Genomic DNA, 15,654 nt, shown 5'->3' with positions numbered 1-15,654 from the left:
GACACCTCTCTCCGTGAATCTTAAGTGTAGGTTTCTGTGTTTGCTCAGACCTGAGTGTTTGTGTGTGTTTAAAATTACAAGCAGAGAAAAAAAAAAGAGTTTCCTGAAGGGGACGGATAAAGTTATCCTAAAAAAGTTTTGACACCTGTTCTGTGAAAGGTGAGTGTAAACCTACACTTCACCTTCAGCCATGGAGGCTTCAGTCTTTGTCTTGTTGGACTTCTTTAGGGCACAGTTTGGTATTATGGAGCCGACTGTGAGTGTTTGCTGTTGCAGAGGAATCCATTTCATCTATAGCATCATTTCGCCAGAGCTGTGTATGTTAATCAGATCAGAACATACTTTGAGCTGTTAGAAGACTATTAAATGTTCTTCGAGTCAGCTCTGGGGGCTGGTTGCAGATATCCGCAAAGCACCAAGGGGCTTATCTTCAGTGTGTAAATAAATCTCCTGATGCAGCTGCAGCTGGGAAACACGCGGGTCTCCTCAGCGAGGCATGTCCTGGGTTACTCTGTGTTCGCCCCCGTCTCTGCTGCGTTGCGCAATGCGGCAATGCGGCTCTCCACAGTCACAGCGGGCTGGCTGTTCGCGCTGGAGTGAAGGGCAAGGACATCACTGGCACAATCGCGGTCCACTTGACAGTCAAAATGTTGGGCACCGCTGGCATCGTGCTGTGCAGCCTCACAGGCGCTATATATAGGCTCTGGCTTTGACTTTCAGCGATGATACCGAGACATGGATCTGCGCTTGGTTATTTTTCGCTCAAGCCCTTTGTTTGGCTTCAAAAGCGCAGCAAAGCCTCGCGGCCTGGCAGAAATAGACAGAGATAAATATGCGTCAGCACACGACTTTGTCACATGTCATTGTTCCAACTGAGCTTGTGTGCAGTCTATTATTGTACCGGTGACGACCGAGCCTCCCGCAGCTCCGAGTCTGGCGGGCCGATTTGAAGCGTGTCTGCTCCGCCAGACACAACGTGGAGACGCCTCTCTCTCTCTCTCTCTCCCCCTCTCTCTCTCTCCCTCTCGCTCTCTGTCTCTCTCTCTCTCTCCCCCCTCCCCCCTTGCACTTAGTTGTGTTTTGCTCGCTCGGAGTAGCGATGTGTGAGCCGCACACTTCAAACTAACGTGGTTGAGCAGAAGCGGGAACAAAGAGAGCAGCAGATAGAGAGAGTCGCAGTTTGGGTTCGTAGCTGATTTGATTTTAAACCGATGATAACTTCACAACGCGCTGATTTGTTGGCGTTCGCGTGTGTGTGTTGTTGTTGCGTTTTTGTGTCATGTTGCTGTAGATGGACATAAATGTGTGTTGTCTTAAATGTCGAGCTCGTAGCTGTAAAGCCTTTAACAGCATTTCACGTCTAAATGTTTGTGGGACATGTGGTAGTTCAGCATCTCTCGATGTCAGACAAAGAGGTTGTGAAGAAATGCCACAAGTCCTCACGTTGTTTGCACGCTAGATGTTGATGTCGCTCGCTCCATGCTGCAGACCTGACTCTAACAAGAAGCTTGTTTAGTCTTATCGGTCGATCTGATCCGTTTTCAGCACCAACACGAGTGGACAGCGCCACTGAACTCTACATAACAACAAATGCTAATGTGGCTCCTGTAGAGGCCCAGGTAATAACAGGCCTGTAGGCACAGACATGTGGGCTTGTTGGTGATCAAGACTGAATTGATTTGTTCTTCATCTGTATATTTTTCATGTGTACTACTGAAAGTTTCTCAATGTGAACCCTGTGTGTGTGTGTGTGTGTGTGTGTGTGATTTCCACTAACTTTGACTCAACAACTTTGTGAGTCAAACACATTTAAAATTATTATGAAAATCCACATTAGAAATTTAAGCGCTGATTTGACTTAAAGGTTAAACGCCACCTACTTACACAGTAAAGTGTATTTACAAGTCTTGGCGAGTACTGCTGCATATGTGCAAAAGAGTAGTATAAAGCCTTTTGTGGCTTCAGTGGAAGCTGCATGTAATCAGATAAGTTTTCTCCAGTGAGGTCATTAGGTGGATAAGTGCATTGTGGGTAATGTAGGCACACAGTTTGGAAAAGAGGCCCACTGCTATAACACTGTTGGACTCACTGTGGATACAGTAGAATCAGAGAAGTTGCCTTTATTCCACACATTCTTGTTTTTCAACCCTAGCACCTACATGTCCCACAATGCAACTCAAATATGTCAGATCACTGGCAACTTTCTCTGGAGCCAAACAGGGTTTTATACTTCTATTTTCAGAAATGCACTCCCCAAGACCCTTAAACTCAGCATACTATGTCCAGTTTACATTAATATATGTAATGCAACTCCATTATTTATTGTAACCTTTACAAACAAAAGCTTGACTAATTTTTCTGCATTTTAAAGCGGAGTATTGTGTATTCTGTTGGAACATGTGCAGAACCTAATTTATTGGATGATAATCAATGGAAACAAAGCATTATTGGGGGGAAAACATGTTAATACAAAGCTGGTCAGCCTGGTACCCAGCTCACAACCATAAGTAATCATGAAACAAAATTTTAACAGCACTTAAATTTTCATTCGAGAGTAGTGATCTGTACAACAAGGCGGCTCCGCCTTTATATAAAGTAGAGTTTCCCCACCAGAATATTTATTATATTTATATATTTTATTTATATATTTATGTTAAGTGTTTTCTTAATCGATAATAATCCATTTACTTCATGAATACACTGTTCACTCTTTCTAAAATAATGTATTACATTTGCATTTAAATTGTTTGGGTAAAATACTATTAGCAAAGATATAATAGCTAGTTATTGATGATGAATGCATTCATTTTCTTTTAATTAATTCCGAAAAGTATTTTTAAAGAAGGAGTTTCGAGTGGCCTGTCTTGTATTCCTCTTCATCCTTCATAACATGAGCCTTGCAGCATCTAGACTCATATGTGTTGCAGGTAGATAAATGATTTTGAAAGCCAGTTTGGAAGTCATTTTACAAACACATTTCAAATTCAATTAATTTACTTGTCAGTTAAGGAGGGTAATTACTTGACCGTTTCCTGCCTGTAAAATGTCCCTAATTGCAATGAATATTTGTCAATTTATAATGAGAATTAAAAACATCAATTAGTTAAGTTATTATAATGGGAGTCAGGTCTTCTGAGTCAGCCATTTCTATTTTCAAATGCGGTGTGTTTGTGGGCATCACATGTTTATTTTGTAACCACAAATCTACCTTACTTTGCAGTAGAGACGGGCGAGGACAGCTATTTCTAACGTGTTTAGCAGCTCTAACAGTGGAGTGTTTTGCTTTATATTTAAAGAAGCTGCGTTTCTGCTCTCCTTGTGATTGGCAGAGTGAAGAGGGAGGAGCCTGAACCCTTGTGTCGCTCTCATGGCTCCACCTTTTCAGCTCAGTTTGTGTGCTGCAGGCAGCAGAAAGAAAAATAGGAGTGAAATGAGAGGAGAGAAAAACAGAGAGACTGAGTGAGAGAGCAGCAGGTGGGATGACATAATGTGCACTGCAGCAGAACTGCAGCAGCAATGAAACAAAGGGTCACATTCACACGCAGCCATGAAACACACAAAACCTATATTTGTTGATAAGTGTGTACTCTTGCACAAAGACACAAATGCACACAGTTTATTTGGTTTCCAAATTCCCATTGTTGGTGGGGGGATTTATTGGATTTGGGTCCTGATTTATTCTCTAGTATTGAGCCCCACAGAGAAGAGCCTCTCTCTCTAAGCCTCTCTAAGTAGGATTTACTGAAACATAATATTGATTTTCTTAAATGCAACAAACAACTAGCAAATGGTTACAGCTCCATGTGTCCAACCTTCATTTCGGTAGATACCCAGTTTAGGATGTCCATCTTGGAGCGTCTGGAGCAGATGGAACAGAGGATGGCTGAGATAACCAATCAGAACCCCAACTCTGAAACCATGGCAACCAAGGGCGGTGGAGTGGAAGGAGGAGGAGCCACTGATCAGCAGTCTCAAGTAAGGCAGAAAAAGTTTATTTAATGTGGGTAAATCTGAAAGTGAGCAGTGCAGGTTAACCACATGAAACAAAACAAAAATGTCTTTAGTTATAATTAAATCAAAAGTCTTTAAATCCGTGTTGATTCATTTAGATTAAATTTGAAGACTTCTTGATGATGGTCCAATGGTTTAAAACTCCCACCACAGGTCAGGCTTTTCCAGAATGTTTGGGACTCTCTAAACTTCACATCAGTTTATTCAATAATACCAAAATATGTGCAACACAATACAGTCATCAACGCAATAGCCTGTAACTTTAGATTCAGAGAAGTGTTGTATTATTCTGACATAGTCTTGATAACAAATGTAACCAATATATAGTAGGCCTCACATAGACTTGTTGCTGGACACCACAATTCTCTTTTGAAAGATTATGTTTCAAAAACAGACAGAAATTTCAGTAATTGAATGGAAATTGAATACATTATGTCCCTCGACATTATGAATGCTTGTAACATTGTAACAAGACCTGGCTGAACAGATTGGAAGGTGAAATGTAATGAAACTAAACATGCGTTGTGTTCTAAGCTTTGCCACTATTGAGTTTTGAGATTTGGTGAGGATGGCTGGGTGTAAGCAAACTTAATAAAAGTAAATTAATCTGTTTACTTTGATTATGGATCAATACAGATGTATTGTATACACTATGTTTTAAAGTGGCAAGTAATCCCACAGTGTAGAAAAGTAAATCATGTGTAGGAATCAAATATGTTGGTGCATCAAGATGCATTGATAATCATTTTATAACTGTATCGTAGCCCTCTTAATCTGGATCAAATCATAAGATGCTTTGAAATGTCCCACCCCTATATTAAAATGGATTTCATTATCTTGTCATGGTGTTTCTATTATTAGGTCACCCCCCTGATTAATGTGTTAATTATATAACAACCTAAGACTCTCGAGGAGTCAGAGGCTCTGTGATGTGTCTAACACTACACTTCTTAGTAAAACAATCTTTGTGACCTTGAAAAAAAATGTTCACACTCCTCTAACTCAAAGAGTCACTCTGCTCCTTTTTGTCTCTCCAATCCTCCAGATTTCTCCAGATCAGGGTTCATTCGAGGGCCGTGTGGTGGTGGTGTGTGAGAAGATGATGTCTCAGCCATGCTGGGCTTCATCTAATCAGCTCGTCCACAGTAAGAACTCCAGAGGAATGACCTTACTGCATCTTGCTGCAGCTCAGGGCTATGCAGGCCTCATTCAGACACTCATTCGCTGGCGGTAAGTAACACACAAATGTGACACACCATTGTGCACACATAGACTGTGTCAGTTAATTTCACTTTTGCTGTCTTACAGCACAAAGCACGCCGACAGTATTGACCTCGAGCTTGAGGTGGATCCACTCAATGTGGACCACTTCTCCTGCACTCCACTGGTGAGTGATCAATATTTTCTCAATGTTGTTTGCAGTATGTGTCTTTACTTCTGTGCCTATGTGTGATCTATGAGTTCCTCTGGTCACCATAGATGTGGGCATGTGCTTTGGGCCATACTGAGGCCGCATTGGTGCTGTACCAGTGGGACCCAAGAGCTCTGGCTATTCCTGATTCGCTGGGACGCTTGCCGCTCAACATCGCCCGATCCCGGGGACACACTCGATTGGCTGAGCTCTTAGAGCAGCTGCAACAGACTCCTCAAGCTCAGGGCCAACCTGCTGACACTTGGATGGACCGGTGGAGAGGGGAATCACAGACCAGTGGAATAAGCAACAGCCCTTCCCCCAACCCTAGCACAGGTGGGAAAGCCTGCTATTCTTGTGGTTTATAACTCTCAGGGAAAGATTCATCTAATGTTAAAGAATCAGTTCATATAAAATACGTCTCCCACTCACAGAGGTTCTTAAAAACATCTGCAGCTGATTAGCTTAGCTCAGCATAAAGACTGGAAATAGCTACCATGACTCTGTCCAAAGATAACATAATCTGCCATCTAACACCTCCAAAGCTCACCAATTAATTCATTTAAACTCTAATAAAACAGCAACCCGATGTTTAATAATTTGGGTTCTACATAGATTAAACAAACAATATATAAAGTGTCAAATAGTGAGCTTTAGAGGTGGTGGTAGGTAGGTGGATTGTGTTACCTGCAGACAGATCCCTGTTTCTAGATTTCATGCTGAGCTAAAATGAGCTTAAATTACATAATTCCAAGACATATATGAGAGTGGCATCAATCCTCTGTTCTAACTTTGGGCAAGAAAGCAAAGTGTGTATTTCCCAAAATGCAAACTATTCCTTGAAAAATTATGTTTGAAAAAAACTCAAGAGCAGTGTCTCTTTATCCACACACATCTCAGTGGGCAGTCTGAAATTGATCACCATTGCTAGCTATTTCTAGATGTCAGTAGGTAATTTTTTTGTTTGGGGAAAATTCATCCTTCAGTGAGTTAGCGTAGTAGTAATCAAAGTTGTTATCAATAGTCTTGCTCTCATATTCCACCATCTTTGTTTCAACAGAGCTGAGGAGAACCAGGGCAGAGAACCAACCAGACCACCAGAACCAGAGCTGGAGTCAAGCAGGACACGGAGCCCAACAGAGAACCCAGGGAGAACAGGGAGGCCCACCCCCAGCCAAGAGACTCAAACCCAACCCAGACACCCAGCAACAGCTAGCTAACCCCACCCCTGCCACCAACACCCTCAACTCCATCCTCAGCTCGTCCCCCAGCCCTAACCCTCAACGCTCTCTCCCCCCCCACACCCTACAAACTCAACCCTCCAACCTCAGCTGTCCAAACGCACCTCCTGCCAGCTCCAGCCCGAACCGGCCTCAGCTCCCCAGCGCTCCATTCTCCCACCTGCAGGCCAGGATAGGGAGGTCTGGAGGGGGCGCTAGGTGGAGTCTGAGACAGACTCTGGGGCAGCGTAGCTTAGCCAGGAGGATTCTAGGAAAAGAACGACTGGCCATTCACCTGCGCCAAAGAGTGCTGTCTGACAGGGGAGAGGAGACAGAGCTGCTGACCTATCAGGATAACACAGAGGACTTGCAGGTGGGGGGGGGGCAGTTTGTTAGGGGCAGTTTTTATTTTGTTCATGAGCCAAAACCGAAGATTTTGTACTGTATATGAATGAAAGTGTAAAGCTTGTTTGCATGTGTGCCATGTTTATGTCACTTACATGTAAGGGTAAAAAAGGGCACACTGTTTGATTTTTATAGCCTTGGTACTTTGGATACTTTCAAATGCAGATATTGTATCATTTGTTTTAAACACATAGTGTTAGAGTGAATCAAATTATCGATATTTTTGACTACCTTTAAAATCTTAAGATAATAGGCCACCACAAAAAGACTGTATTCTCTTTTATGAAAGTAAATTGGATAAAGAGACAGTTCAAGCCCATTTAACTGTTAGAAATATGTCACATCAGGCAAAACAGTTGACCACATGACGAGAGGATAAAAGATGTATTACATGATTCAAGTTTGTTGTTTTGGTCAAGACTCTGGCCAAACACTCCCATGAGTTAACCAGAATAATGTGATCGTACAGGGCAAACCACACAACATAAACTTACACAAACAAAGTGATAATCATAATGGACTTGGGTTATGTGCAGGAATTTAAGAAAAACAATTTTTTTTTCCCTTCCCTCCTTGAACTTGGAAGTAGTCATTAGTACCCATTCAGTTCATAGATTTGGTGTCATCTTTATAAGCATGGAAACAGGTCAAAAATAAAAGGATTCTTGTTCATTTTAAGGCTAACAGGTGTTATAAATGTGTAAGTAACCTGCACTGCATGTCTTGTAGATGGACATTACGATGCTAGCTGATCACATCATGGAGGCTTCAACCGGTAGGCTCAAGCAGGAGGCTATGGAGACTGAAACAGAGCCCAGGAGGTTGGGGATCAGCAGTGATGTCAGATTGCTGTCTGGTTACCTCGGTGAGGTGGAGAGGTGAGTCAAAGAATTCCTGAATTCACCGCATTTAGTTCACCCATCAAATATTTTTGTGCTTTTTGTGCTATAAAACTACTTTTTGCTCTCTGCTTTTCTCCAGGTTTCTGAACTCCAAGCCCCAGACCTCTAGCCCCAAACCAAACTCTCTCTCAGGGCCTGAGGATCAGCAGAGTCCTCAGGCTAAGCAAGCCCTGTCCTCCCCCTTTGACTGGAGCTCCTTCCTCTGTGCAGCTATGAAGGAGGAGAGGTTGAAAACTGACTCGTCCTGTCTAGCCATGACAGAGGCAGAACAGGGAGAGCTGTATGAGACCATCAGGCATGCTCTGCACTCCCTCAGAAAACACAAGGTATGCATGGCCTCTGCTCACACGCAAAATAATTCAAAGTTTTCCCCAGAGATTGTAAAATGATTATCTCCCTCTGTATTTCTATAACTTATCACACAGGCTTAAAAATAATTTACAAAAGACTTGTCTCCATCCTCAGGGTCCCATTCAGGAACAACGCAAAGAGATTGCAGCAGTGATTCAGCGCTGCTATAAAAGATACAAGCAGGTAAGGGTTAACAACAAGCTGCCTGCTATTATGTCGAGCCATCACACAGTCCATCACTGAATTAGATATTCAGAAGTAATAGCATCAACAGATTTGCTCCCTTACTTTCTCTCTGATTTGTGCCAAATTCTTCTTGTGAATTAGAAGTTAGTTGAGTGGCTTATTTCCTTTTAATGATATGAATGTTTTTTTTATATCTCTCCAATAGCTCTTGTGTAGTAATCCATAATGGAGCCATAATGCTTAATTATGTCAGTTTACTATTGGCTCCATATTGAAGTTGTTCACTTCATTAATGTTGTTTGTGGTAGACAATTTTATTCACACTTGAGTTAGTTTTATTGCACTTTGTTGTTGAAAAAAACAATTACAAGTCCTTAAGGTGGGATTAGTCATGATTTGAGGACGCAGAGTGAAAAATTTGTATTTTCTTGTCACTTTAAAATGTGCTACTACAGGTTTCCCAAGCTGGTCTAGCAGACTCTGAGCTCTTGAGAACATGATAGTTTTGCAAACATTTTTAAAAGGACACACACATATCAGATTAGGGTAGGATTGTATACTCAATTGCGCACTGGAAATTCACGGGAGAAAAGCTCAAATATTTATGAGTTGAGTTTACTCGTTTGGCTGCATTTTCAGTGTATTATTGAGTTTATCTCCTAAGTTTATCTCACTTGTCTTAGTAATTTGTTTTTATCTGTAGCAATCAGGTGTAGTCATGATGCAACATTACAAACTAGGGTACAGCTACAGTATGTCACATGTGTGGTTGTTGTAATGGTTATAGGCTTTACAACATGCTGCTGTCTTCTTTCTCAGTATGCACTTTATAAGAGGATGACCCTGGCAGCCATCCTGATCCAGAGTCGTTTTCGGAGTTTCCATGAGCAGAGGAAGTTCCAACAAAGTCGTAGAGCAGCGGTCCTCATCCAGCAATACTACCGCTCCTATAGACACTCCCTCAGGTAGTTTACTTACATACACAAACACACACACACTGCTACACTTGTGAGGACCCTCGTGGACATAAACCTCACCCTTTCAAGCAAGTCTTTCAAATATCCAATTTCAACTTTCAAACAGCCCTTCAATTGTGTATGATGGGCAAAATGTTCTCATATCTCCATAGTGTCCTCACACACACACACACACACACACAAAAAGAACATAATTATGTACATGTTTTTTCTTACTCCTGTGTCTTCACCTACAGCAGCCTCCTAACAAAAAAACAGAACCAGGCTGCTCGCAAGATCCTTAGGTTCCTGCTCAGATGCCGCCACAGGTGAGTCATAACACTCTTCACACACCCTTGCACACACAACCAAGGTCACACAACCATACACATTAGCCACACACACTTAGAGCCCACTGCCACACATGCAGTCACTACACTGGTGCTAATAGTTGGTGTTGTTTTACTGTTCCTGTGAAGCCCCTTGATGGACCATAGGCCTCTGAAACGGGTGAGTCGTCCTTCTCTCTCCTCTCTCACCCTCTCTCCCGGTGGCTGATGCCTGTTTGCATGTCAGCGGAGGGAGGGGGAGAGGAGATCCTGGAATATCACCCTTCCCTCTCTCTCTTGTCGCTCCTCTTCCCTCCCTAGCTCCCTGTCTCTCTCTCTCTCTGTCTCTCTCCGAGGACTGCTGAATGATGTCGGTACTCGTGCATGATTGACAGATAGATAGAGGAGCGGTTCTTGCATATGGTCTTCATGGGGGCATGTTCTGACTGACATCAGTAGGGGACTTTAAGTGTCTTGCTTGGCCTGCCAGTCTATTTTTTTATTTGTGCCTTGATAGGTGGGGAGGATAACAGGATGGTGTGTGTGTGTGTGTGTGTGTGTGTGTGTGTGTGTGTGTGTGTGTGTGTGTGTGTGTGTGTGTGTGTGCGTGTGTGTGTGTGTGTGTACTGGGCGGGAATTTTAAAGGGTTTGGTAATACGTTTTGGTTTTGCTCTGAGTATGACCTTTGGATATGAAAGTGGAAAAAGACATGCACAGTAACACACACATATATGTATACCCCTCTCTGAGTTTGTGTCTAATTTGTGTGTGTTTTTTTTCCCCAGGGCCAGAGAGCAGAGAAAGGCAAGGGGTCCTGAGAGCCCACCGCCAGGCCCCACACACAGCCCCCTCAGCCTGTGAGCAATCGATAAACCCTCCTCTCCTCCATCTCCTCCCTTTCCCTTCCATCCATCCTCCAAAAACTCCTTCCCTTTAACATTCCCCAACCTCTTCTCCTGCCCCCTTCCTTCCCCTCCTCCCTCATTCTCTCTCACCCTCTCTCCCCTCTTATCCCAAGAGGGGAACAAAAAAAACTCTTCCCAGACAGACTGAGGACAGGATAGGTGTCCATCATGGCAGCTCAGACAGACAGACTGCTGGGTAGAGCCCAGGGACCTGGCTCTGCCCACAGCACTGATCCTCCTCCACAGTTTCACTGGGAGGCCATCACATTAACCTCATGGCATTCTTTGCACTCTTCATGGGTATGTTTCTTTGCAAGAGCGAGTCGACGAGTCAGACAAGAGGACGCAAGGAAGGACGCTGACATCCAGCAGCGACTGGATGTGCAGAAAGGCTCCTAAGATGAACAGCTGGCTCCGGATGAAGGCTACATTGACATACAGAAAAATATACAAAACTTTTTTGCGTTTTGTATCCAAACAGCGATCCATGAAAGAATAAGAAAACATAAACCAAAAAACTCACTTCTATGTTGCATTTGCATGCAAGATTTTTTCGCTTATTCCTCCTCTCCATCATCCCGAAGAGCTATAGTGGCAAGTCATTCAGCTGATATCACAAAAACACCAACCACTCTGACTCACAGGCTTACAAACCTATTAATCAGTCACCCGATCAAAAGGGGAGGAACTGCACTTGAATGTAAGAGGGGCATTGTTAGATAAGGGTTGGGGTCTGAATAACGATGTCTTAATTTGTTACATGGACTTTGTATGGAGTTGTTCTCAGAGGCAGCACTTTGCTCGCCTGACGTGGTGTGTCCGTGTTTGTTCAATTCAATGCATGTGTTTGAGCTACGAGCTCCTGCATGCTTGCCAAACTGCTTTAGTGTTGTTTCTTTTGTATTTCTATGTGTAGTTGTGTCTCACTTACGTCCTCATCAACTTATCCTTGCCCTGTGTAATGTGAACTGTGTAAGGACAAATGACTTATTTTGGGTGCTTTTTTTTTTACTATTTATTTAAGGGTCTAATTATTTATTTAATTGGCTCAAGAGTGGTTCAGCTTGAGACTGGTTTTTCCCCCCTTGTGTGGTAAAATATGACATGTTCCAATGGTTAAATGTCTCTGTTAGTTTGTTCTTTGCGTGAACCTCTAAATCCTAACTGTGGTTTTGAGGAGAGAGTCACATACCATTGCCTTGACTTCTTCTTGACTCTGAGAGGTCTCTATGCTTGCTCTGTACAGGACATGGGTCCTATACCTGCCCCTATCCAGGGCACTGGTCCCCATATTAGCCCATATGGGCGATCAAATCCATATTTTGGACTATTGCATATTCCTGTATATAAACTGACGAGGTAAGGGGATACGGGGACCCTGAAACTTTTTCATAAGAGGACTGTATTTAAGATTATAAATTATTTTACTCCCATAATGAGAACTTAAGACAGAGACCTGGGTACACAGGATGGCTGTATTGCTTGTAAATAATGTAGATATTACAAACGGAGTAATGTGCATGAGATTTAAGACAAAGAAACAGCAAAAAGAACATGTTAGTGGCTATGGACTGTGAGAGGATTTTAACTGCTTCACTTTAAGAGTATCCAGTATAAGTGTTACTGAAAAGAACATTTTGTTAAAGCATGCAACTGAAAAATCTAATGTTAGAATTATAAGTGGGAAAAACAAAGTTAGCTGAAACAATGATCATTCAGACAAAACATTTACACTTTGTGCTTTTGTTTCTTGGCTAGCAAAATTAAACCCTTTTTGCCAGTAGTGCCAATTATTATGAATGCTATTTTTGCCTAACAATATGTTACGTTGGGGGAAAATCCAACACCCTAAAGATATCAGTTAGATCCACAGAGGCAACACACACAGACAATAAACAGTAGAAGAGATCTAGTTCTAGCTCAACCGTAGACCTACAAGTTCTGAGGTTTGTTTAGGGCAGACATACGTGTAGATGATGACGATGGTGGTGATGATGCAAGTATGAAAATGACACTAATGGTGACGAAGACGATGACGCTTGTTTTAATATGAATGCAATGAATGATGATCCAAAAAAAAAAAAAAAAAAGGGAAAAGGGCGCTACATTCTTTACAATGTGGTTGTGCTTCAGCAACATAACTAGCTTTTATTAAGACCATTAATCACACCTACAGCGGATCCAGCCTGGCCTCCAGTCAAAGCTCTTCATCTTCAAACAGAATGTCTCCTCCCTACCTTTTTTTTTTAACATATCATTTGATTAATTTCTCTCTTGTCCTCATTGTCACTGCCATTAATTGTACGACGTGTACTTTAGACTTCTGGAAAGCTCTGTTTAGAAAGTGCCTGCTCAATAACAGAAAAGTGCAAGCTAATATCAGGAAATATCTATTGTATGTCCTCCAAAACAGTTTCCCTGTTCTTTTTTCCTAAATTGTGTGTTAAAAATGACAGTGTTGAACTTGATCCGAGTCTAAGTTAAAAGCTCTAATTTGTCAGTGGTATGAATGGATGCTCATGGCCTGATTGATGCTGCGTGTTGCTCTATGAGACATACCAGTAATTACAGTATCACTTTATGCCCCCACTTGTGTGTCAGTTTTGCAGTATTAGAAGAAGAAAAACCATAGAATTCAGCGCCTGTGTATGAAAGGCACTGTCAACGAGTCTATTTCGACGTCCCGGTGTCGCTGCTGGGACAAAGATGTGTTTTTTCTCACTTTGTCTGTCTTTCCTCAAAAAATGTTCATGCAGCTTTTAAGAGAAGGCAAAAATTTTTTCCAGAGGACAAAATAGCTGTCATACACACTTTCTTTCTTTCTTTCTTTCTTTCTTTCTTTCTTTCTGTCTTTCTCTTACACTCACTTTCTCACACACGTAAACACATACATGCACGAATGTACACGTTCAGTTAACACAACAAAAAAAAAGCCACACTCTTTCTCTCTGTGCTTATGTCTTTGGGAACAACTAAATCTCTCCCTTAGATTTTACTCAGGGTTGAAGAACAGGGAGATGGTATGTGGAGTGTGGAGTATGTGACGAGTGTAATGACGTACCACTACTGCTGACTGTGTACATTCGTGCGTGCGTATGTGTGTGCACATATTTGTGTATGTTAGGGATACTCCAGTTGTTCATGCACTTATCCTAAAACTAAACCCTCTGATTATTCCAGTCTCATGTTGTGAAGCAACAAACGTGATCTTCATCCAAGCATCACTTTTTCTACAAGATGAAAAAAATAAAGGTCCAGATCTCGTATTTTATAGGATTTTGTTTGAATATAAACTAAATTCAAAGCGAGTACGAATTTCTATTTATACACTTGCTCTTGTCTTAAACGCACAAGATTCTTAATACAAACGATTCTTAAATAATGCAAAAATAGGCAGCGGCCATGTGTCGCCTCAATTTTCATAATTAAAACAAGCTGTAAGAGATAGTATATTATAAGATTTACAATTGGAAGATCTCTATTATGTGTGTTTCACGTCTTTTCTGAATTTTCATCACACTGAGAGACAGCCACGGTCAGGACAGCGCTGTCAGGAGCATTCATGCTACAGTATCATCTGAACCTCCTCTTAAACTGCCCCTCCTCTCACATCAGCACAACTGAAGTCACAAGGAACACTGCTCTGGACTCTCTGGACTTTATATGTATCGTACGCACACACAGACAAATATCCACACACTCCAACAGCCAAATGCTTGCGCTTATAAGGACACACACACACACACACCAAACTAGATACACAGATTGCAGAAAATCCATCAATATGTTCATGTATTTTGGAGAGGATGGTGACTGTAAAAAAAAAAAAAAAGTATGTAGATTAGAAGAAGAAGTAAAAAATAAATAAATAAAGAAATATTGCCATAGTAGACAGCTGGTAGACATGCACAGAGATGGCCTCTGTTCTCATAAGTCCGCCTAAAAATGAATGGTATAACCTTTCAGGCCTTGTTTTGAGAGGGCGTGGCCAGACACCACATTGCATGCTAGAATGGTAGACCCTTATAGATAATCTATGGCTAGACCTCTCCTTGCCTTCCTCTTCTTTCACCCCGTCTTCCCTCTCTCTCTCTCTCTCTCTCTCTCTCTCTCTCTCTCTCTCTGTCTCTTTCTCTCTCTCTCTCTCTCATTTCCTGCTGTATTCCCACCCTGCCTGCTGTTGTGTTCTCCATCCTCTATCTCAGTCCTTCATTCCTCTTTTATTTTATTTTTTGTAGCCTAGTTTTTACTTTGTTTGTTTTACAAACGTGCATGCACAGGCATCACTAAATTGTTGATGTTTTTAAAAAGAATATTTTGTTGCTGAGGCCATGCAAAGTGTTTTGAATATTGCCCTTATATGTGGAAAATGTCTTCTGAATGCTTTACATAATTTCTGCTGTAAAATGAAATCAGAATAAAAAGAAAATTTGCACTTTAACTTATTTTTTCTTTTGCCTGATTTTTATTTCTGCAAGAGAAACGTTCAGTCTGTCTTGTCAAGCATGCTGTCTGTTTAGGCTGCAGGGTGAAATCTCTACAAATAAACACGACAGTGTCCTGAAAATAACAGAAAATAAACGGTTTGGTATAGTGACTTGCCCTTATTCTGACATCTTATATTTCTGGATTAAAATGTTCCATTTACAGGACTGACTGGCATTTTGAGATTGGAGTGCAGCAGTGGAAGTGAACCTGGATGAGGTGATTAAAGTAGATAACTTTCAAAGTTGTAGAGTGGCAGGATTGTTACTTTTTAATGTACTCAAACAAAAATGTTAATTCAGGTAAATTCTTGCAACCATGACATTGTGAAGTCTGTGGACGGTCGATTGAACAGGCAGGCCAGAACTGAGAAGACAGGCTCAATCTAAACCCTGATCAAAAGAGGGATTAAGCCATACTGTTAAAGCCAACATTATGAATATGTATTTGCTCCATAAATACACGTTTGTGCTTATGAGTTTAAGGGGTCGTC

The 15,654-nt window shown here is 41.7% G+C and overlaps 1 protein-coding gene across 7 annotated transcripts in view; it reads left to right on the top strand.

The window, feature by feature from the left end:
- LOC115582977 (calmodulin-binding transcription activator 1-like) overlaps positions 1–15,117 on the top strand; it is a 57,940-nt gene extending 42,823 nt beyond the window's left edge. For 2 of the 7 annotated variants that reach the window (XM_030419274.1, XM_030419280.1), the window contains exons 11-21: positions 3,827–3,975; positions 5,057–5,241; positions 5,320–5,398; positions 5,491–5,758; positions 6,483–7,015; positions 7,777–7,925; positions 8,029–8,275; positions 8,415–8,483; positions 9,306–9,451; positions 9,700–9,771; positions 9,922–10,550. In XM_030419274.1, coding sequence (XP_030275134.1) covers positions 3,827–3,975; positions 5,057–5,241; positions 5,320–5,398; positions 5,491–5,758; positions 6,483–7,015; positions 7,777–7,925; positions 8,029–8,275; positions 8,415–8,483; positions 9,306–9,451; positions 9,700–9,771; positions 9,922–10,000 — 1,976 coding nt within the window. In that variant the 3' untranslated portion in view covers positions 10,001–10,550. The other 5 variants (XM_030419279.1, XM_030419278.1, XM_030419277.1 and 2 more) reach the window with 5 other exon arrangements.
- Positions 15,118–15,654: the final 537 nt, after the last annotated feature.

Source organism: Sparus aurata, chromosome 6 (genome assembly GCF_900880675.1).
Source record: "Sparus aurata chromosome 6, fSpaAur1.1, whole genome shotgun sequence".
Lineage (NCBI taxonomy): Eukaryota > Metazoa > Chordata > Actinopteri > Spariformes > Sparidae > Sparus > Sparus aurata.
The sequence above is the reverse complement of the archived record's forward strand: the minus strand, read 5'-3'. Positions and strand labels throughout refer to the sequence as shown.